Here is a 22638-nt window from a genome sequence, read left to right as displayed (position 1 = left end):
TGTTTTTTTTTTTTTCATTAAAATCTAGATTTGTTTGGGCTGGGCACAGCGACTCATCCCTGTAATCCCAGCACTTTGGAAGGCCAAGGCGGGTGGATCATTAGAGCCCAGGAGTTTGAGACCAGCCTGGGCAACATGGCAAAACCCCATCTCTATAAAGAATACAAAAATTAGCCAGGCATGGCGGCATGTGCCTGTAGTCCCAGCTACTCAGGTGGCTGAGGCGGGAGGATCGTTTGAACCTGGAAGGTGGATGTTGCAGTGAGCCAAGATCACACTACTACACTCCAGCCTAGGCGACAGTGAGACTGTCTCAAAATAAAAAAACCAAAATCTAGATTTTTGGGTTCTCTGGGAGAAAATGGGAATTTCTGGCTATACCAGGTTGACTTTCTTATGTGGCAGCCGTGGACTGTGGTTGTCCTCTCTGGGCGGGGCCTGCGCCCTCAGTGCCCAGCATCCTACCCCAATTTATGTGACGTGCTTGGGTATTGGCAGTCCCTCAGGGGCTGGGGGCTGTCCGGTGTGACTGGACTAGTCATCAGCATGTCCCATGGAGCTGCTGTGTGGAGCAGTGGGAGAAGCACTGGTTGGGTATTCTAATCCCTGGAATAAGTGAGTGACTTTGGACACGACTTCTCTTCCCTGGGCTTCAGTTTCCTCCTCCTATAAAGTGAAACTAGGCCGGCTAGCTCCACCTTTCAGGCCGCAAACCTCGGTTTATCCTTAACTCCTCACCGTCTCATACCCGTACCCTGTACACAGCAGGTCCCATCAGCTCTACCTTCTGGACAGAGCCAGAGTGACCGTTCTCACCACTTCTGCCTTCTCCCTGGTCCAAACAGCTCTTACCTTTTGATTTTTTGTTTCTGAGAGGGTCTTGTTCTGTCACCCAGGCTGGAGTACAATGGCGCAATCACTGCTCACTGCAGTTTCAACATTGCAGACTCAGTTAATCCTCCTGCCTCAGCCACTGCTCACTGCAGTTTCAACATTGCGGGCTCAGTTAATCCTCCTGCCTCAGCCTCCCAGGTAGCTGGTACCATAAGTGCACGCTACCACACCCAGTGAATTTTTGTAAGTTTTTTTTTTTTTTTTTTTTTTCGTAGAAATGGTGTCTCACCATGTTACCCAGGCTAGTCTTGAACTCCTGGGCTAAAGCAGTCCTCCTGCCTTGGCCTCCCAAAGTGCCAGGATTGTAGGCGTGAGCCAGCACGCCCAGCCTGCTCTCACCTCTGCCCTGGGCTACTTCACCAGCCTCTGGTGGGCTCACTGCCTTTGCCTATGAACTCCCTGCCTTCTAGTCTGTTGCCACAGCAGACCATGTCACTCCTGTGTTCAAGACCCTCCTTGGTCAAGGTCTCCAGTGGCCTCTCAGGGCACCATTTTTGCTCTGGCTTCACTCCTATCGTCTCCCTGCCCTCTGCTCCAGCCATGGTGGCCTCTGTTCCTCAGGCATGCTTCTGCCTCAGGGCCTTTGAGCCTACTTTGGCCTATCCCTGAGAGCTTTTCCTTAGATGGCACATGGCTGGCTCTCTTGTCTCCTTCAGGCCTGTTGGCTACCCTGTGTGGAGTGACAGCCTCTGATGCTCCCCCACCCCCATTCCCTGCCCCGCTTCTCTGCATCACTTTCTCTTCATCACCACCTGACATGTCCCGTATTTGACTGACTTTGTCATCTCCCCCTCTGAAGCGTAAGCTTTACCAGTGCAGGGATGTAGCTTTTGTTTCCTGAGGTATACCCAGTGTCGAGGGCAGTGACTGGCACGCAGTAGGTGCCCATTCTTGCTGGCTAATGGAGATGATTTTGTAACGCTGGTGTTCTGTGAGTATATCATGTAGCCCGAAGGAGTCTGGATTCCTAGAGCATCAAATACAAACACAAAAACATATTCCAGAGCCAAATGCAAGTGAAGTTTTGATTCCCTCCAGCCTGGCTCCAGTTGAGAAATTGACAGTCACATGCGGCAGGCACTGTTAAATGTGGACATCCTGCCCTGCCAGTGGAGGCTGGGGTTTGAAGTGAGCCTTAGGAGGTGATGTGGATGTTGGCTCTCTCCTGGGAGCCCTCAGTCTCCAGCCTGGTTAGATTCATCCCAGTGTCTCTGGGAGTCCATCATGCGTGGCACCTTGACAGGACTGGGCCCTTCCCAGGTGCTTGCACCAGTTCTGGGGAGGAGACTTGGCTGTGAGCATCCTTTAATTCCTTGTACAACCAACGAGTGTGAGGTGGGCCTTGCAGAGTAACTGAGTATCTCAGTGACGACACACTCACCAGGAAACAGAACGTGTGTTTTGGGTGTGAACAGTGTGCTGGCTTGCTCTGAAAAGAGGTAGATTTTGTGTTTAGTGAGCAAAAGTGTTCCTTAGCGGGAGAAGGGAGAATTCTTAGAGTTGGCATTACATTTTCTTTTCTCTTGGTCAGTCCTCATCATGCTAGGAAGTGAGGGAGGGGACAAGGTTCGTCTCTGCCTCACCTCATGGTGGTTTTCTTTTCTCAGAGGAATTTTGTGTGGCAGTCCGCTAAGCAGGAGGAGCAATGGCTGAGGCAGGTGGTCTGATTGGGAAGAGGCAATACCAGGTCCAGCCCCATCCTTCGTTTCTCCTCTTCTCTCCTGTTGATTTTAGGTGAAGAAGAGTAGATATTAGATCCTAGCCCTTTCTAACGGGAATGTCCGACCTACTCATTTTACTTGGAAAGGTGAAAGACCCTTGTTCAAACTCAAGTGGTGTGTTTTTATGAAGTTCTCATTCAGTGATTAAAGTATACAGCTCAACTGCATTAAATTGGTTTTTAATTAAGTCTGATCCTGAATAGGAATTAGATGTAGCTTTAGTTTTATGAATACATTTTTATTTCCTTGGTAGTTCTAGGTATTTGTAGTAATTAGAAAGGAAAGTCTTAATTTTCAGAATAGTAATCACAGTGATTGAGGAGAGGAGGGAGTCAATGCTGAAGAATAAATGAGTTACTGAAACTCTTAATGAAAAGTCATATTGGTGATGTGTCAAAGGACTCTTAAAAGGTCAACTTTAGTCACTGCTCTGAAGCTCAGCTAGTCTTTTCCTTCTTAAGTCATATCCCTCTTAAGTTGGAAGATCTGAAGACTTATTCTGTACAGTTTGATTTTTTAAAGGACTGCAGGTGGGCCGGGCATGGTGGCTCAGCCTGTAGTCCCAGCACTTTGGGAGGCTAAGGAGGGCGGATCACCTGAGGTCAGGAGTTCGAGACCAGCCTGGCCAACGTGGTGAAACCCCGTCTCTACTAAAAATACAAAAATTAGCTGGGCATGGTGGTACATGTCTGTAATCCCAGCTACTCGGGAGGCTGAGGCAGGAGAATCGCTTGAACCCGGGAGGCGGAGGTTCACACCACTGCACTCCAGCCTGGGCGACAGAGTGAGACTCCATCTCAAAAAACGAAAGAAAGAAAGACTTCAGGAGAGCATGGTGGCATGGCCACAGGATCATAAAGGGCTGTGGGTCCCACTGAGTCACTGCCCTGTCAGGTTAGGAGGTGACTGCCTGCCTTGACCCTGGCTCCAGTTACTTCCTGTCTGAAGGGAGCAATCCTGTGTGGGTGTGAGCGCTGGGAAGTGGCAGTAGTAACAGGGCTCCCTAACAGATTCTTCGGGCCTTAAAGATGCTCCTCCTCCAGGATCTGTGGGGCACGTTTTCCAAGGAAATATGACACACGTTTTAAACTCTTTCAAGTAAAATATATACAGAAAAATGCACTATCATGGGTCTACACAATAAGTATCCACAAACTAAACACGCCTGTTTAACCAGCAGATCAAGAAATAGATTATTCCCGACCTCCCCAACCTCCCTTTGTGCCCAGCTTCCAGCTGCTGCCCATCCCTGGGCAGGGAATACCTGCTCTCTTCTTAATACCAGTGATTGATTTTGCTGTGTTTGAACTTGATGTAAATGGACTCGAACGGCATATGCTCTTTCGTGTCTTTCAACATTATGTGTAAGACTTGTCAGGTTGTTGGGGTAATTGTAGTTTGTTTGTTCTCATTGTTCACTATTCCAGCATGTCAATATATGAGTGTATTCATGTTACTGTAGGTGGCTACTTGGGGAGTTTCCGGTTTGGGGCTATTATAAATAATACTTACGTGAACAGTCATGCCACAGACTTTTGGTGAATGTCTATACACATTTCCATTGGGTCAGTACACCTAGGAGTGGAATTGCAGGACCAGAAGGAGGTAGGTGCTCGGCTTTAAAAGAAAGTGCCAGACTTTTTGTCTGAAGTGCTTGTACTAATTTATACTCCCACCAACAGTATATGAATGAGACCTTGGAATATATTATAAAGTGATTGATTCTAAAAGGGAACCAAAATGAATTTTGAGTTACCGTTGATAATAAATAAGAAATGACTCACTCAGGCTGAAGTTCTCCGCTGTCACGGAGATAGGATGTTTGGCTGACAGAATTCGTTAATCAAAGGTGGGCCTTTGCAAAGGGCTTGTGAGACGGTCAGATTTTATTGCTGATGAGCAGGTGATACTTCCTAATATAAACCTGAGTGGAAACGCAGCTCTTCTCAAAGGAGTTAATGGAAGGGAATTCAGCGAAGCTCATATCTTGAGATTGAATTCTTCATCAGAACTCTTCCCCCACAGAGTTAATTTCTTAAAAACAAAAGAACCAACAGTTGGGTACCAGACCTCATTTAGCTCTGGCCCATGCGTTTCTAATTAGAAGCTCTGCTAACCTCCAGGGTTTGGCGGTGTCGGGATACTCCTGCAGGAGCCCTTCCTCCCTGGTCCACCTAGTCATGAAGAATGGTATATCCAGGTCCAGAGTTGGCAGTAGTCTCCCTGGCACAGCCAGCCTCCTGGCACATGGCAGCCACGTGCTCCCTTTTCTTTGAAGAGCATGGTTGGCTGGGATTTGGTTTGGCTGTTGGGGGTGACAACACTGGGTTTCTGCTGATAGGATAGGCTGGGTGGCCTGAACCAGTCTTCTAATTTGCGGGATGGCCTGAACAAGAGGTAAATGACATTAGAAATACCTTCTGACAAGCCTAGAATGGAAGACACTGAGGCAGGCGGTGAAATGAGTGACCCAAGAGGATAAGGACAACCCTGAGGGCCTTTGGCGAAATGGGCAAACTCTTAAGTTCTGATAGCATCTCCAGGCACGGGGGCAGAGATTCATGCTGGCAGCGTGATAGGAAACGGGCTCCCTGAGTTGGAACCGCAAGGGGCCATGACACCTTCAGGGAGAAGGGGAGTCAGAGGTAAGCCCATTCTCACCCTACAGGCAGGGTAGGGAGGGGCACATTCTGAGACGTGGGTATCACAAGTTGTCCCTCATGCAGATCCCGTGGCCTGAGTAGTGGGAAACTCCAAGCTGATTTGAAGATTCTTTATTTGAGAGCGGACCTGCACAGCTAGTACTCCTGGGCCAGTCCAGGGGCAAGCAGATCTTTGAAGGACTGCACCTTTATCCTGGGCTCACCAAATGCCCAGGTGTAATTATCAAATGAAAGAGAACAGTCCATAGTTAGGAACAACTAAATGCAAAGAATGAAAGCACTGAATGAGGACCAGCAGGAACAGATCTCGGAAAACGTAAGATAATGGACTTGTTGACGGAGATTTTAAAGGCCTTACTCAAACTAATAGGCAAGATTGAAAATATCTACGAAGAAGAGGAAACTATACAATGACCTAACAAATTTGAAAAAGGAACCAGGAACAACTTGTAGACGTGAAAAATTCATGTCTTTGTAGTAAAAATCTAACTGCTGGGTTTACTAGCAGATTACATAAAACTGAAGAGAGTGAATGAACTGGAAAGTAGAGAAGAAGAAATATATACAATTTATCTTAGAGAATCACGTAGATGAATAATTTGTAAGACCAATTAAGATTCAGAAAGAGTAGATTCAGAAGTGTGTCTAATTGGGGTTCCAGGAGAGGAGCGAGGACAGAGCCAGTACTTGAAGAGCTAATGACTGAGAATTTTGCGGAATGCATAAGACACCAAACCAAAACCCAAGCAGGATAAATAAAAATAAATCCACATGTAGACATTAGCGATACAGCAACTCGAGGGAAAAATTCAACAGCGAGAGTGAAAAGATCGTTTTAAGATAAAAACCCAAGATAGCTACTGACAGATCTTTGCTAAAGGAACTTCTCAAGGGTATTCTTGGAAGGAAAGTGATGGAAAGGGGGAAAAGAGAGATATAACAAGCAATGATGAGTAAAGAAAGTGGTAAATATTTGGACAATTCTAAATACATTCAAAAGAATAATGTTGGAGAGGCTGGAACAAGGATCAGATTAAATACATGAAAACAGTAACATCTAAGTTGGAAGGGATAATAGAATTAATGGGGGGAGGGTAAAGATTTAACTTTGAATTTTGTGAGCGCTGTGTGTTACTTTTGTTTTTTTTTTAAAGGTAATTGCTAAAGAGTAGAAACAATGGGGGGGGAAAAAAAAGGAGTCCTACAGTACTGATTTTGATGCCAGCCAACCTTGTTACAAAACTTGACAAGACTAGTAGGAGGAAAGAAAACCGTCAGTCAGATCTAATACCTGAAAAGAAAAACCAAATCCAGCAGTATGTATGACTAAATCGTTTTATTCTAGGAGTTCAAACCTGGTTTAACGTTTAAAAATAAGCTTATATTCACCTTCCACACCTACAGGTTATAGTAGAATAGTATGATTATCTTAATAAGTACAGATAAAGCATTTGATAAAATTCAACGTGTACTTATGTAAACTAGGAATAAGAAAGCCACCTCTTTAACCTGATAAAGGATGTCTACAAAAAGGCTTAGCAAACCTCACACTAAAGAGAGAGGCACCTAAATCTTTCCCTTCGATATGAGAAAAACAGAATACTTGCTGTCATTCCTTCTCTTCAGCACTGTGTTGAAGGTCCTCCCCTGTGCAAAAATTCAAGAAAAATTAAGCAAGCAATAGGAAATTGGGAAGAAGGGAACAAAACTGAGATTCATATGCTTATATGTGTAGTTTTTTTTTTTTTTTTTTTTTTTTTTTGAGACGGAGTCTCGCTCTGTCACCCAGGCTGGAGTGCAGTGGCCGGATCTCAGCTCACCGCAAGCTCCGCCTCCCAGGTTCACGCCATTCTCCTGCCTCAGCCTCCCGAGTAGCTGGGACTACAGGCGCCTGCCACCTCGCCCGGCTAAGTTTTTTTTTGTATTTTTAGTAGAGACGGGGTTTCACTGTGTTAGCCAGGATGGTCTCGATCTCCTGACCTCGTGATCCGCCCGTCTCGGCCTCCCAAAGTGCTGGGATTACAGGCTTGAGCCACCGCGCCCGGCCGTTTTTTTTTTTTTTTTAATCGACAGATACGTTACTAGAATTAGGCAAGTTGCTGTGGGGGAAATAAATCACCCTCCTGGAATCGGTTACGTTTCCGTATACCAGCAACAAGCAGAAAATGAAACTTCAGAGCTACCTTTAGAGTGTGAAAACTATGAAAAACTAAAAGAAGTCACTCTGAAAACATGTAAGACTCCATGGGGTGTATTATTTTCCATCTGGATACTTGGGGTGTTCTATTTAGATCTGATCCTTATAATGGTATACATTAGCACATATGATCCTGATATGATATTGAGTAGATGATTGATTCATCACTTACCATATTTCATGTGGTGAGGTTTGATTGGATACAATACAGATGAGATTGACCCCTGCTTTGGGGAGACAAATGTTCACCGCACTAAGAACTCCCTTGTGGGCTAGCACATCTTAACTGTTCATATCCAGTTTGAGACATCAGTTCTTGATTCCTACCACCTAGGCATGCTGTCTTCCTCAATAAGGTGAAGCCTGTAGGCTTCTTGGAAGTTCGCAGAAGATTTAGGTCTGTTTAAGTACTTACTTTCCAAAGACTGTTATTTGGAGAGACACCAAAAATTGTCAATTCTTTATTTTTTTCCCCTTCAGGCATAGAAATTGAATCTGAAATGGCTGATGAATAAGCAAAGGCTTATAATAGAATACATTTCTATTTTTAGTGTTTCAGCTCTTCTTTAAAATGAGTAACATTGTTTCTTTAAAATAGGAAGTCCATTATATGTATCCTCTTAGAAATGAAATAAATTTTTTCAGACTCTGTCTTCGTTACTGCATTTTCTCTTAGTTTCTTTGGGTTAAAAAAAAAAAATCAGGCCGGGCGCGGTGGCTCAAGCCTGTAATCCCAGCACTTTGGGAGGCCGACACGGGCGGATCACGAATTCAGGAGATCAAGACCATCCTGGCTAACACGGTGAAACCCCGTCTCTACTAAAAAAAAATTAGCCGGGCGAGGTGGTGGGCGCCTGTACTCCCAGCTACTCGGGAGGCTGAGGCAGGAGAGTGGCGTGAACCCGGGAGGCGGGGCTTGCAGTGAGCTGAGATCCGGCCACTGCACTCCAGCCTGGGCAACAGAGCTAGACTCCGTCTCAAAAAAAAAAAAAAAAAAAAACAAAAAAACAAAAACAGAGATTACACTTAAAATTTTAGATCAACTGATCTGAAACCCACTTCTCCAACACTTAGAAACGTTACGTAGTTAGTAAGCACTCTTTACAATGCATAGTAGTGCATTCACAAGGTAGGGAAAGAGATGACCAGAGTTGACAAGCCAAGGTTGCGGAGAGTGACTGGGGCCTGCAGTGAGCTGACCCTGGAACAGGGGTAGGGGTGCGGTATTATCAGTCGAAGTCATCTGAGTCTTTGGCTTTAACGTCCGGGGGGAATGGGATTTTGTCTGAGATTGGGAATGGGAACTGAGCCTTCTCTCACATCCCCCTGTAAGACTTGAACCCTTGAAGGGGGCTGTACCCTCAATGGGAGGGCAGACTAGAAGGAACACCTACCCAGTAGTAGCAAGGGGAGATGACAGGTAAGAATTTATCTGTTTTGTCCTGGGCAAGGGAGGCATGGTCTCCTGATAATTTGTTAGAGGAGACCATGCCTCCTGTAAAAGTTAGTCCCTGGCTGGTCTTCCCTGAGGGCCTAGTTGAAGCAAAGATAAAACAACTCATTAGAGGCAGGCCCACAACTCAGCCCATTAAGGGTTGCCAGTGATAAAGCCCCACCAAAGATATAACATAAAATTACTATTAAAGGTAGAAAAGAAGACAATGAAAATAGAAAAGCCAGTCAGACTTAAAAAACAAATTGAATAACTCAAAGGACTGATTATAGAGCTGGTGAGATTCAGCTGAAGACTGGAGTATAGGTCTAACGAGTTCTCCAAATGGTAGCACAGAGAGATTGAGGTCTAATTAGCTCTACCAGGAAGGAATAGGGACCAGACCATTTTCCAAGAACTGAGTGGCCAAGGATTTTCCAGAATTGAAGAAAAACATAACTCTTCACACTCAGTACGGTGAACCTGAATAAGTTAAATACACACTTAAAAACATTTTGCTGAGTCCTTAGGACCCCAGAAATGGGTCTTAAAACTAATGAGAGATTAAAAAGATATTACAAGGGAATGACAAATAGACCGACAGTGTGTTTCTAAACATCCCATCAAGAAAAGGCCGGAAGACAAGTGAAATAGTATCTTCAACGTGGTGAGAGAAAACTGTCAGCATGGAATTCTGTTCTCAGTTAATCCATGAAGGTGAAGTAAATTTTCTCAGGGCTTTAAGGACTGAGAAAGTTTATGAAGGAGAGATCCTTGCTGAAAGATCTACTCAAGGATGTACTTTGGCAAGACCCTAAAAAAAGGAATGAGATGCAAGAAGCAGTGATGAGCAGATGGCCAGCGTTTGGGTAAACAAGCAAGTATCAGCTGTCCGGAACCAAACAACACTGACTAGTCCATATGTGTGTGTGATGGGGGCTCATGTCGCGGGGAAGGGCAGCAGACCTAAGACCTTGTAGGTGGTTCGACCACTGGGGAGGCAGCTGGAGACATTTGTGAAATTCAGTCATGTATGGATGTTAGGAAGCTGTGTTAGCATCACAGCTTGTAGGATGAAGCGATAGCAGTACTTAGGGAGAAATTTATTGCCTTAAATATTTGCTGCCAGAAAAGAGAAACGACTGAAAGTTAATAAATGGCCATGTCAGGAAGTTAGAAAAGACAGAATAAACCAATGGAAGGAGGGAGGAAGGAATAATGAATATTAATTTTATAGATTGGATCACAAACCCAACAGTTGGTCCCAGAATCATCGATGAAATTGATGTTGTTAAATTGTATAGAAATTGTTAAAAATCAGCACTCTAGCCACCCTTCCCCCTTTTAAAGAAAAGATCTCAGAACACTAATCCTGACAGTTTTATGGTCAAGTTCTTCCAGATCTACAAAGAATAGATAACCCTAACTTTACACAAACTATCCCAAAGAATAAGGGAAAAGGAATGATTTTTAGCTCATTCTATGAGACTCAAGTGACTCTAATACCAAGATCAGAGAACAGTCTGAGAATTACCACTGATTGTTCTCATTTTAAAATACACATAGAAATCTCACATAAAAATGTGAACAAACCAAATCTAGTGATATATTAGAATCTCCTTCAAGAAAACATTTATACCATAGAAACTTTATGAACTGGCATTAGACTGTGCATTACTCTAATTCCACATATTTCAGATTAAAGGAGAAAATGTCAACTGGTAAAGACAAAGCAATTGGTAAAATCCAATACTCAATTATATTAAAAAGATAACTAGGAATATAAGACATGCTACTTAACCTGAAGAAAGATTTCTGTTGGAAACCTACAGTTGGTACAACACTGGTAGTAAAACATTAGAAGCAGTGACTTGGGAATGCCACAAGGCAGCTTATCGCACAGACTCTGCTCAGTACTGCACCAGAGTTCTCAGCCAGCTCTGTTAAGCCAAGAAAAAGAAATGAGATCATATGGTTTGGAAAGCAAGAAACAATACTGTCTTTTTTTCCGCAGCTTCTTATTAAAAAAAAATCAGAAAGAATCTACAAAATCCTAGATTTTGCAAGAGCGTAGATGATAGCTGGGTAATTGATACATATGCAGAAATGAATTACTTTGCTGGTTGTCTATAGCTGGGAAATAGAAGAAGTAATTTACAAAAGATGTTCTAACCATCAACAAAACAACATGTAAGACTTTTATGGAGAAAATCATTAAAATCTTACAGAAGTATGGAAGAAAACTTTTTTTTTTTTTTAAGAGACATGGTCTTGCTATGATGCTCAGGCTGGTGTTCAACTCCAAGGCTCAAGTGATCTCCTGCCTCCGCCGCAAGTAGCTCAGACTACAGACGTGAACCACTGCCTGGCTTCGAAGAAAACATTTAAATCAATGTAGTGCTCTAGCATACCATATTCATTGACAGATAGCTTCTATAGTTAGAAATAGCAGTCTTTCCTACATTCATGTATAAACTCAGTGTGATTCAAATACAAATTCCAGTAGAGGTTTTGTAGGGGATGCTTAAGCTGAAAGTGTGGTATTGATGTAGGGCATAAATATAACAGTGGAACAAAATGTAGAATCTAGAAGCAGATCCACTGAATGGCACAGAGACGGCCATCTGAGTCTGTGGGGGAAGGAAAAGACCAGTCAGGAAATGGTGCTGGGTAATTAAACTGATGGGGAAAGTTTTATCACTGTTTCCTGTCACATACCAAAGTAAATTCCTGGTGATTGAGAACCTGACTTTGAAATGCAGTACCAAAGTCTTTTGAAGAAAATAACATATAAACAGTGAAATGACTTCTGTCGCAATGGTTGTCTCCAGGAAGCGACCCTGAGTGGCTGGCATCAGGGCTATAAAGGAGATTTTTCACTCTGTATGGTAGACATGCCACACTACAGTTTTGTGTGATAGCATACATTTTTAAAACCTAAAAGCATAGAAGTATGGATAATAATTTGTGGTTCAGCTATGTAATATAGGAGTGAAAATAAATAAACCGCACCTTGGCCAATATGGTGAAACCCCATCTCTACTAAAAACTACAAAAATTAGCTGGGCGTGGTGGCGCAGGCCTGTAATCCCAGCTACTCAAGAGGCTGAGGCACAAGAATGGCTTGAACCTGAGAGGCAGAAGTTGCAGTGAGCTAGGATCGTGCCACTGAGCTCCAGCCTGGGCAACAGAGAGAGACTGTCTCAAAAAAAAAAAAAAAAAAAAGAATAAACCAAAGCTATGTGTATTTATATGAACAAATCTCACAAAGTTTAGTCAAAAAATGTTACCAAATAGCACCTAGAACAATGTCACTTACACAGCAATTACCAACACACAGAGCAACGGCTGTATTTTGTTTGTAGAGATACATGTAATAGAAGCATAAGCAGGTGGAAGTGGTAAGTGACCCATTCAGAGTGTTGTCCCCCTCTAGAAGGGAGATGGCATATATATACTTATACACATGTGTGTCCCCCCCCACATATATATATACACACACACACATACATATATATAAATATCTGAAGTGCATATGGCAAAATTAGGGTTTGGTGAACCTGGGTGGTAGGCTAATGGATGTTCATATTTTTCTTCTTAGTCTTTTGTATGAGTCATTTCATAATATTTTAAAAATTAGGAGCTGTTGATTCTGATGTAGCCATGTCTACTAGGGTCTCTTTTATTGTCATTCTGTTTTAGTTTTGTACCTTCCTACCAGGTCACCTTATGCTACGCCCAGGAAATGGATCTGGGGGTTTGTTTTCTTTGACCACCCCTACCCCACGGCTTCTCCAAGCTTCCACACAGGGTCCCCCGTGGAGCTGCTGCTTAGTAATGAGACAGAGCCCTGGGAGCTGTTGAGGGTCCTTTCACAAAACCTACCAAAATCCCAGCTGCCAAATTGGACCCAACTGACTTGGCCGGGCCATGCGAATTAGCAAATAGCTTCTGTGTCTAAAGAGTTTGGGGCTTCCTCTTACTTTTGTTCCCCGAATCTTAAGAACAGAAGAAGAGCCGTTCTCTCGAGACCTTAGAGGTGGGCCAGAGAGTTCAGTGCGTTGAACTCTGGGCAGCCTCCTACATCCTTCCCTCTTGGGGCCTTCATCTTTTTGTCTTACAGTCTGAGTGTGTTGGCAATATCGTAGTCCCCCTTTATGTATGGTTTCACTTTGTGGTTTCAGTTACCAGCAGAAAGCTGTGGTCTGAAAATATTGAATGGAAAATTTCAGAAAGAAACTCTTCCTGAGTTTTAAGTTGCATGCCATTCTGAGTAGCGTCTTGCCCAGGGTGTGAACCATCCCGTGTGCAGTGGATTCACGCCGTCTATGTTACCTGCCTGTGCGTCACTTGGTGGCCCTCTGGGCTCTCAGATCCACTGTCTGGTATCACAGTGCGTTTGTTTGAGTCACCCTTATTTTACTTAATCATTGCCCCAAAGTACAGGAGTGGTGATGCTAGCATATGGTTATAATTGTTCTATTTTATTATTGTTAATGTCGTACTGTGGCTAATTTCTAAATTAAATTTTATCATAGGTATGTAGGTATAAGAAAAAAAAAATAGTGTATATAGGGTTCAGTATTACTGCAGTTTCAGACCCACTGGGGCTGTTGGGATGTTTCCCAGAAGATAAGGGAGGACCACTACAGCGAGTAAAAGTACATATTTACATATTTGACAGAAGTTTCTGAAATTGACAGAATATAGATCCCTGTGGTCAGACCCTACAAGATGTGGGTGGGCACACATCTGCCCTAACTCTTTGGTGCAATGGAGGAACCCCTAGAAAAGGTTTCTGTTGGGGGCCTCTTATCATGGTGTGGATTTCAGGAGCAGAACTCCCGGAATGCTGATTGTGAGAACCGAATTTGAGAGGCATCCCTGGCTTCATCATTTCTGTGAATCAGGGATCTCCCAGCGTGATGTTTATGCCCCACCAAAGCTGACTCTGCAAAGCAGCAGAAAGGCTGTTTTTCATTTCGATTTCTTTGCTGTCCGTGGTGGTATTGCCTTAGCCTTAAATGTTTCAGTGTATTACTACTTAAGACTAGGGCTTTTCATTTTCTTGTGAAAGATTTCTTTTAAAAAATTCTAACTTGGAAATTAGTGGTGGGGATGTAATTTCTTTTTCTGCAAAAGTTGGGAAGACACATTTGTGCTGCTATAAAACATATATTTGTGTGCGTTGTAAAGGAAAAATATTCTCCCGAGTTTGCTTTTCTCGATTCTGGGTCCCAACAGAGAATATATTTTTGTATTCTGTGTTTGCCTATGTTGAGTGAGATTAAAAGTTCATTTTCCAGCCTTGGCTTTTCTGCCAGAGTTTAGAAGTTGGAAACCACAAGGCTGCACAGAGCCCCACAGTCCTCAGCTGTGAACAGGCCCCGCTTTGTGCATGGACGTTCACTGCATCACGGTCTGCAACCAGTGCCAGCCGCGACTCCGTGGAGACCACCTCTCGAGCACATGGTTGTTGGGAAACCATTTGGGGTTTACGGAGCCTCGGTGAGGGTGACCCAGGCCCTGAATGTTCGTTTCTCTAGAGAAGGGGAATGTTTTAGAGGATTTTTTATTTTTTTTAATAGAGACGAGGTCTCCTGTGTTGCCTGGGTTGGCCTTGAACTCCAGAGCTCAGGCGATCCTCCTGCCTCAGCTTCCCAAAGTGCTGAGATCACAGGCTTGTACCACCACGCCTGGCCTTAGGATTTTTGAATGTAGTGATTATAATGTGATGTCCATTTTGGCAGAGTTCTGAGAAATCTTGTAAGTACTCAGAGGAGTTTTGGTTGGTGGGTACCTGCCAAAAAGTGAGGATTGACTGTACCATGTTCCAGACCTGCTTGTCCCCATCCTCCTACCCACTGAATCCATGCACAGCTGAGCAGGGTGTGATTTCCTTTTTAACACCCCACTTGAGAGTGTGTTCTCGGAAGGCCAGTTCCTGGTACTTTCCCTCGATGATCAAACGTGAGAGTGCCCTGGCTGTGGATCACACTGCTACTGCCCACAGACAGAGGTCAGAACCCATTTGGAAACATAAATGCTGCCTGACCCAGGATTCAAAGGCCTCCATGAGCTCCCCTAAGACTTTGTTTGTAGAGGTTAAGACTGGAATGAAAAGTGTGACTCGGTCCCGCTCAGTGCAGAGTGACAGCGTGGGAGAAGTGTGTTGCCACGCGGCTGATAGAGTTGTCCCCAGGGAGAGCATATGCTGGGAAGTTTTCTTGTCATGAGTGTTTTAAACCCTCTTCCTGCAAAAGTCTTAGAAAGGCCAAAGTAATGTGTTCCTTCTGTGATGAGAGTGAGAGTGAATTTTTTTTTTTTTTTTTTTTTTTTTTAAGATGGAGTCTTCACTCTGTTGCCCAGCCTGGAGTGCAGTGGCACCATCTCGGCTCACTGCAAGCTCCGCCTCCCAGGTTCACGCCATTCTCCTGCCTCAGCCTCTCAAGTAGCTGGGACTACAGGCGCCCGCCGCCACACCCGGCTAAGTTTTTGTATTTTTAGTAGAGTCGGGGTTTCACCGTGTTAGCCAGGATGGTCTCAATCTCCTGACCTCGTGATCTGCCAGCCTTGGCCTCCGAAAGTGCTGGGATTACAGGCGTGAGTCACCGCGCCCGGCCGAGAGTGATTTGTCTTAGAACACGACACCAAGACGTTGAAAACAGTCTCCCTTCTCAGTCCCTTCTTTAAAATGCCCTCATGTCAAAATTTGCGTTTGATTCCTACTCTGTTTCCCTTCTCTGTATCCATTCAAGAGGAGTGGGGATCTCAATTTCTTAGGAGAAGAATCTCAATATCTGAGCCACTAAGTAGCCTGGACCCAGCCTCCCACAGCATCTAGAGGTTTTGCAGGGTAATGCTGGGGGAGGCCTGTCCACTTCCCCTCCTCTCCTCTTCCACCTCTTTCTACTTCCCCTTACCCACCCCTTCTTACCCTTGTGTTCTCTTTGCTCATTCCATCGATCTTTGTTAGAGGGACTCGGGACTCAGTTGAATGTATCCAAATACATATACCTCCTGGAGTTCCTCAGTGAAGTGGAACTTAGCCTGGGCTGTGGCAGGAAGGTGTATGAACCTGGTTGCCTCTGAGCCATTGGACTTTGGTCCATAGGCAGTGAGAACCGTGGTGTTCGTCCTCGTGGTTTGGGGAGCGTTGTCTGACAGAGCGCCTGGTGACACTGTCTGCTCACCCTCTGTGCACCTTCTGGATGTGAAATTCCAAACCTGGCATCTTCTGGGCCTCCCAAGACTGATTCTTCCTGTTTCCCAACATGCAAATTATAGGCTCCATAACTCCTCAGGAGCTGTTGCTGGCAAAAGGCTATTTTCCCTCACTGAATTCTTGAACACGTTTCAGGATTGTAATGCAGAAGTTTTTATCTCTGATCCTGGGTAGCGGCATTTATTGGCACTGGGGAAGAGGGAAGCAACCGAGTGGAGATGGCACACTGTGGGCCTGCTGGCTAAAATGCATGTGGCTGAAAGCCTGCAGATGTGTTTGGTTTGGTTCACATGTTTTTTAAATCAGTCAATTTCACATTGAGAGAAAAAATATTCAAAAGATATCTGGCCTAACATGAAAAATCAAAACATCTCCCAACTCAGCAATCACATTTCTAGGGCAGTCGGCCATGACGGAGTGTCACTGCCTAATTTTAGGTGGGGGCGGGTGTTTTTGCTCCGGTCTCCACCACTGCCCGTGGTCTCACACCTGGCCTGCATTTGTGCTCCTGTGCATCTTTGACTTTGTGGTGGGGAACATCTTGCATGGGGGACCTGGCTGCGGAGGCTCCTGGGCGTGTGTGCTACAGAGGTAGACCTGCACTCTGCTCTGACTCTACTGCTGCTTTGTGTGGGGACTGCTCCTGCCGTAGGTATGAATCGCTCACTCCTAAAGAGGAGCAGGAGAGAATGTGGGACATCAGAGAATGCCTGGGTTTGTTTCTTCTCTGAATTTATTAGTCTGAAGAAAGAATTAGTGAAACCTGAAGTTTGGTGGGGATGGAAACTGTTGAATGCCTCGATTTCTACAAATAGTAACCTCCATGTGTGTATTTGACAGGTGAAAGGAAAGCAAGCCAGGATGGATATTTACGACACTCAAACCTTGGGAGTTGTGGTCTTTGGAGGATTCATGGTTGTTTCTGCCATTGGCATCTTCCTGGTGTCGACTTTCTCCATGAAGGAAACGTCATATGAAGAAGCCCTAGCCAACCAGCGCAAGGAGATGGCGAAAACTCACCACCAGAAAGTAGAGAAGAAAAAGAAGGACAAAACAGTGGAGAAGAAAGGAAAGACCAAGAAAAAGGAAGAGAAGCCTAATGGGAAGATACCTGATCACGATCCGGCGCCCAATGTGACTGTCCTCCTCCGAGAACCAGTGCGGGCTCCTGCTGTGGCTGTGGCTCCAACCCCAGTCCAGCCCCCCATTATCATTGCTCCTGTCGCCACAGTTCCAGCCACGCCCCAGGAGAAGCTGGCCTCCTCTCCCAAGGACAAAAAGAAGAAGGAGAAAAAAGTGGCAAAAGTGGAACCAGCTGTCAGCTCTGTAGTGAATTCCATCCAGGTTCTCACTTCGAAGGCTGCCATCTTAGAAACTGCTCCCAAGGAGGTGCCAATGGTGGTGGTGCCCCCAGTGGGTGCCAAGGGCAATGCACCAGCCACTGGCACTACTCAGGGCAAAAAGGCGGAGGGGGCTCAGAACCAAAGCAAAAAGACAGAAGGAGCCCCAAATCAGGGCAGAAAGGCAGAGGGAACCCCAAACCAGGGCAAAAAGACAGAGGGAACCCCAAACCAAGGGAAGAAGGCAGAGGGAACCCCAAACCAAGGGAAGAAGGCAGAGGGAACCCCAAACCAAGGCAAAAAGGCAGAAGGAACTCCAAACCAAGGCAAAAAGGTGGAGGGGGCCCAGAACCAGGGTAAAAAGGTAGATACAACCCCAAACCAGGGGAAAAAGGCGGAGGGGACCTCAACACAGGGCAAAAAGGCTGAGGGGTCTCAGAACCAGGCCAGAAAGGTAGAAGGGGCCCAGAACCAGGGCAAAAAGACCGAGGGGGCCCAGAACCAGGGCAAAAAGGCCGAGGGGGCCCAGAACCAGGGCAAAAAGGCAGAGGGGGCCCAGAGTCAGGACAAAAAGGCAGAGGGGGCCCAGAATCAGGGCAAAAAGGGAGAGGGGGCCCAGAATCAGGGCAAAAAGGGAGAGGGGGCCCAGAATCAGGGCAAAAAGGCAGAGGGGGCCCAGAGTCAGGGCAAGAAGGCTGAGGGGGCCCAGGGTCAGGGCAAGAAGGCTGAGGGGGCCCAGAACCAGGGCAAGAAGGCAGAGGGGGCCCAGAACCAGGGCAAGAAGGCCGAGGGGGCCCAGAACCAGGGCAAGAAGGCTGAGGGGGCCCAGAACCAGGGCAAAAAGGCAGAGGGGGCTCAGAACCAGGGCAGAAAAGCAGAGGGGGCCCAGAACCAGGGCAAAAAGGCTGAAGGGGCCCAGAACCAGGGTAAAAAGACCGAGGGGGCCCAGAATCAGGGCAAGAAGGCCGAGGGGGCCCAGAACCAGGGCAAAAAGACCGAGGGGGCCCAGAACCAGGGCAAGAAGGCCGAGGGGGCCCAGAACCAGGGCAAGAAGGCTGAAGGCGCTCAGAACCAGGGCAAAAAAGCAGAAGGGGCCCAGAACCAGGGCAAGAAGGCCGAGGGGGCCCAGAACCAGGGCAAAAAGGCCGAGGGAGCCCAAAACCAGGGTAAAAAGACAGAAGGGGCTCAGGGCAAAAAGGCAGAGGGGAGTCCCAACCAAGGCAAAAAAGGAGACGGAGCTCCCAACCAGGGCAAAAAGGCAGATTCGGTTGCTAATCAGGGCGCAAAGGTAGAGGGTGTTACAAACCAGGGGAAAAAAACAGAAGGGTCCCCCAGTCAAGGCAAAAAGGCAGAAGGGTCCCCCAACCAGGGCAAAAAGGCAGACGCAGCTGCCAATCAGGGTAAAAAGACAGAGTCAGCTTCTGTCCAGGGCAGAAATACAGATGTGGCCCAGAGCCCAGAGGCACCAAAACAAGAGGCTCCTGCCAAGAAGAAGTCTGGTTCAAAGAAAAAAGGTGAGCCTGGTAAGTAACTGATTTCTTTATGAACTTAGAAGGAAAGGCTGTTTTTAAATGACTTGTGGATTCTCTTGGGGAGTACCACCTGTATCAGTCAGCAATTGTCATAATAAGGCTGCATAACAAACATTCAAAAAAAATTGAGTGGCTTTCAATAGCGGTCATTTATTGTTGCTCATGCTTCTGGAGGTTAGCAGATGTGAGCTTTCTCGGATGGTGGCTCTGCCTCAATCTGGTTTTAACTGGGTTGGTGACTCTGCTACAGGTTGAGCTCAGGTCAGTTCCATGTGTGGTCCTTCTGGGGCCCTCTAGGGCAGAGGCCCTTCATGGTTACAGCAGAGGCACAAAAGGGCATTTCAAGCCCGTGTTTCATTGACCAGAACAAGTGATGTGTCTGAGCCTGAGTCAAGGGGCAGGGAGTCCACTGTGTCCAGGGAGAAGGGACTGCAAGGTGATGTGAGAAAGGAGAGATGAGTGAGCAGTAAGTCCATGTCTTGGCATGTCTTAAACATATGGGAGCACAAGGAGAGGTGAGGAATTATGAGCAGTAATTCCATCCACCACACAGTCTAGAAGAGTTCTGTGTGTTGACAAGTCTTTCTTAACTGTCTGGCTGTGTGCCGTCAGCCTGTTCCGTGTTCTTGCCTCACCTGATGCTTTTGTACAGCCTGACTCATGTATCTGTGCTTGTTGAGTGAATGACGGTAGGAAGGTGTTTTTAAGGAGCAGTTGCATTCTTTCCCCCTCTGCCTTCCCCTTCTCCTGCCCCACCCTAGTCATTTAGTATAGCAGTATAGAGCATTAATGTAGACACTGGATTACATACATATGTGATCATATGGAGCACTGATTTACCTTTATCTTTTTCGTGTATATCACTGTAGAAATTGGTCCAGGGAGTTCCTGTTTCATGTTTGTCATTCATTCAATTTTACTTCTCTCTCCTCCCCTCTCCTCTCCTCTTCTCTCCTTTTCTTTTCTTGTTTTTAAATAGCCACTAGCTGATTTGGAAAAATAATTGCATTTGTGTTGACAAAAGGTATCTTAGAAGGTGTGAAATGTTTGGACCAGTGTCGGGTTGCACAGGCCCTGTGTCTTTAGCTGGGCTTCCCTATCTTGCCTCTGTCAGGCTATTACCTTCCTGGGGTTTCCTCCTTCTCCTGCTGTTTTTGTTGGGCCATTTGCTAGGACAGCAGCCCCCTGCTCCGTGTGAGAGGCCCTGTCCCCTGTGAGTGGCTGTAGGCTCCTGTGGGAAGCCAGGGACCAGCTGCCCAGCCCAGATCAGGTGGCCTCGAAAGCCCTTTGAAAACCCAGACGCTCTGGCCTCAGCCCTACTTCCAGAGGCTGGCAGGCGACACACTGCCCTTTCTTTAACATGATGTTCCACTTGATTCAAAGCTGGCGATGTTGCTGAGAATCGGCTTTTACTTGGTTCTTCTACATCAGGGATGTCCACAACTTCCTGCATCCCGTGGTCATTGTTACTTCGTGTGGCTTTAGACATTTGAAACAAGATATGAAATAGAAGTGTGATGATAATATTGGAAAGGAGGACAAAATTGTTCTAATTTGCAGGTAATAAAGAACCTTGTTAGGGATGAGATCTACGTGTAACCTCTGTCAACCTAACACAACAGCTTGATGAGGTGATAAAGTTGCAACCAAGAAAATAAACCCCATGTTCTAGGAGAAGAAGATTAAATATTATCGATGAAAGGATAGTAATTTCCAAGTTAATTTAGTGGTCTACCATTATTCCAGCCCAACTTTCTTGATAAGATCTTCCCCCTAACTTGAAGGATTATTCGAAAAGTCCCATCTGAGGGAAAAATAGGTAAGAATAATTGAACAGATTTTTTTAAAGTGGATTTTAGAAGGCCAGTCCTGTCATTGTGTGAACATCTCCCAACTGTTGTAATTACAAGTAGGAGAATAGAAGGCCCAGAAACTGACTGAGAACTTGAATGAGAGAAGCATCATATTGCAGTAGGGGAGGAAACGTTCGCCAAATGATCTGGGGCAGTGTGTTCATATATTCATCATTTGGAAAAGTCTTGTTAGACCCACCAAGCACTTGCCTCTATAAAAATTTAAAGTTTGGATGAAATAGATTTAATTTGAAAAGAAATGAATATGGATTAGCCCAGATGGTGGAAGACGGCCACTCTGACATTGTCATGAGAAGAAGTCACCAAGGCTGACATGGGGAAGCTTGACACGCAGCCACGCGGGGCTGCGCAACCACAAGGAAGAGGCAGAGGCAGGGCCACGTGTGCCACTGACACGCCGCCCGCAGGGTGGTTTCTTTCTTCTTCACAGTGTCGGGAGTCTGGAAAACATGGGGAAAGTTCTTTCTTGGACTTTACATTTTCGTTTCTTGAATTCGCACTGAGGAATCTCAGGCCTGTTTTCCCATGATCGATGTACAAAGGCATCGTCAGGGCCATCTGCGGTGGACTCGGGCCACTCACCAGACACCGTGAGGATCCTGGAGACATCCCCTTCTGAAGTGCTTCTTAAACTTTGGTATGCAGATGAGTCACCCAGGATCTTGCTATGATAAAGACGGTGACTCAGCAGCTCCCAAGTGGGGCCTGAGATTCTGTATTTCTAAGCAGCTCCTGGGAGCTGCTGATGCTGTGGGTCCCAGGTCCCACACGTGGGGCCAGTCATGATCCGGGAGACTTTGTCATTTAGCAATTTTGAAAACTCACATTAAAGCAAATAAGCTTTATTTAAAACCTGTTCATATCAATATATAATATATATTTTTAAATGCTGGCATTGTAAATTGTGTGACCGTTTTGAAAAGCAATTTTGTAAAATGTATCAAGAGGCTTAAAGGGGCCAGTAGTTTTTCTTCTTCTCCCAGACTCCCTTCAGGAAACAGTGTAAACTGTGGCAGCCAGGTCTGTGGGTGAGTGGCCGGGGTATCCCTCGGGCCGCCCTGAGGGCTCGGTGCATTCGGCTCACCCAGACACAGTGCAGCCACTAACAGTGATGCCTGGGAAGATCCCATAATAGCCTGCAAAGACTGGTCACATGGTCACAGTGTGACTTTTCATTGGAAAAGTCCGGTGCCAAATTCTTTAGATGCCTCAAAAACAATGGAAGGCAGAGACATTAGATAAGTGATAACAAGATAAACCAGAACTGTAGGAAATATACTATATAAGAACCCCCATTAGAGCGCTAGTTCCTTTCTAATTTTTTTCTTCAATGTAGTAGTCGTTTTCAAAAGTCAAAAAGCAGCTGGGCGTGGTGGCTCACTCCTGTTAATCCTCACACCCTGGGAGACCGAGGCAGGAAGATCACTTGAGCTCAGGAGTTCCAGCCTGGGCAACATAGTGAGACCTGGTTTCTACAAGAAATTTTAAAAAGAAAGAAAAAAATGAAAGTCAGAAAGCAACGCTGAAGACCCTAGATCTCGTGTTTGTGACAGCGCCCCCTGGAGCTGGGAACACCCTTCGGAAAGCCTTCAGTAATGCTGCTGGGACAGGAATTCCAACGAACTGATGAAGCAAAGAATTTCCTATTAAAACCTTCCTGATAGAATGCCCTTTAGAAATTATTTTAGGGAGATAAAATTGGATCTTGATATATTTTCTAAAATACTCTCTTTGCCATTGCAAAAAATAAAGGAATAATG

At 45.6% G+C, this 22638-nt stretch overlaps 2 protein-coding genes across 11 annotated transcripts in view; one reads left to right on the top strand and one right to left on the bottom strand.

The window, feature by feature from the left end:
• Positions 1 to 22638, bottom strand: part of LOC126929204 (protein PET117 homolog, mitochondrial) — a 549430-nt gene that overhangs the window by 472812 nt on the left and 53980 nt on the right. The window contains exon 1 of one of the 3 annotated variants that reach the window (XM_050745420.1): positions 12383 to 12386. The exons of the other annotated variants lie outside the window; for them this stretch is intronic. The gene's annotated coding sequence lies outside the window, so the exon portion shown is untranslated. Of the gene's footprint in view, positions 1 to 12382; positions 12387 to 22638 lie in introns of those variants that run through there. 3 annotated transcript variants of the gene reach the window in all.
• Positions 1 to 22638, top strand: part of RRBP1 (ribosome binding protein 1) — a 69373-nt gene that overhangs the window by 5150 nt on the left and 41585 nt on the right. For 3 of the 8 annotated variants that reach the window (XM_050745340.1, XM_050745332.1, XM_050745333.1), the window contains exon 2: positions 16973 to 18995. In XM_050745340.1, coding sequence (XP_050601297.1) covers positions 16994 to 18995 — 2002 coding nt within the window. In that variant the 5' untranslated portion in view covers positions 16973 to 16993. The remainder of the gene's footprint in view (positions 1 to 16972; positions 18996 to 22638) is intronic. The other 5 variants (XM_050745335.1, XM_050745337.1, XM_050745336.1 and 2 more) reach the window with 5 other exon arrangements.

This window comes from Macaca thibetana, chromosome 10 (genome assembly GCF_024542745.1).
Source record: "Macaca thibetana thibetana isolate TM-01 chromosome 10, ASM2454274v1, whole genome shotgun sequence".
NCBI lineage: Eukaryota > Metazoa > Chordata > Mammalia > Primates > Cercopithecidae > Macaca > Macaca thibetana.
This window is presented reverse-complemented; position numbering and strand designations above follow the sequence as displayed.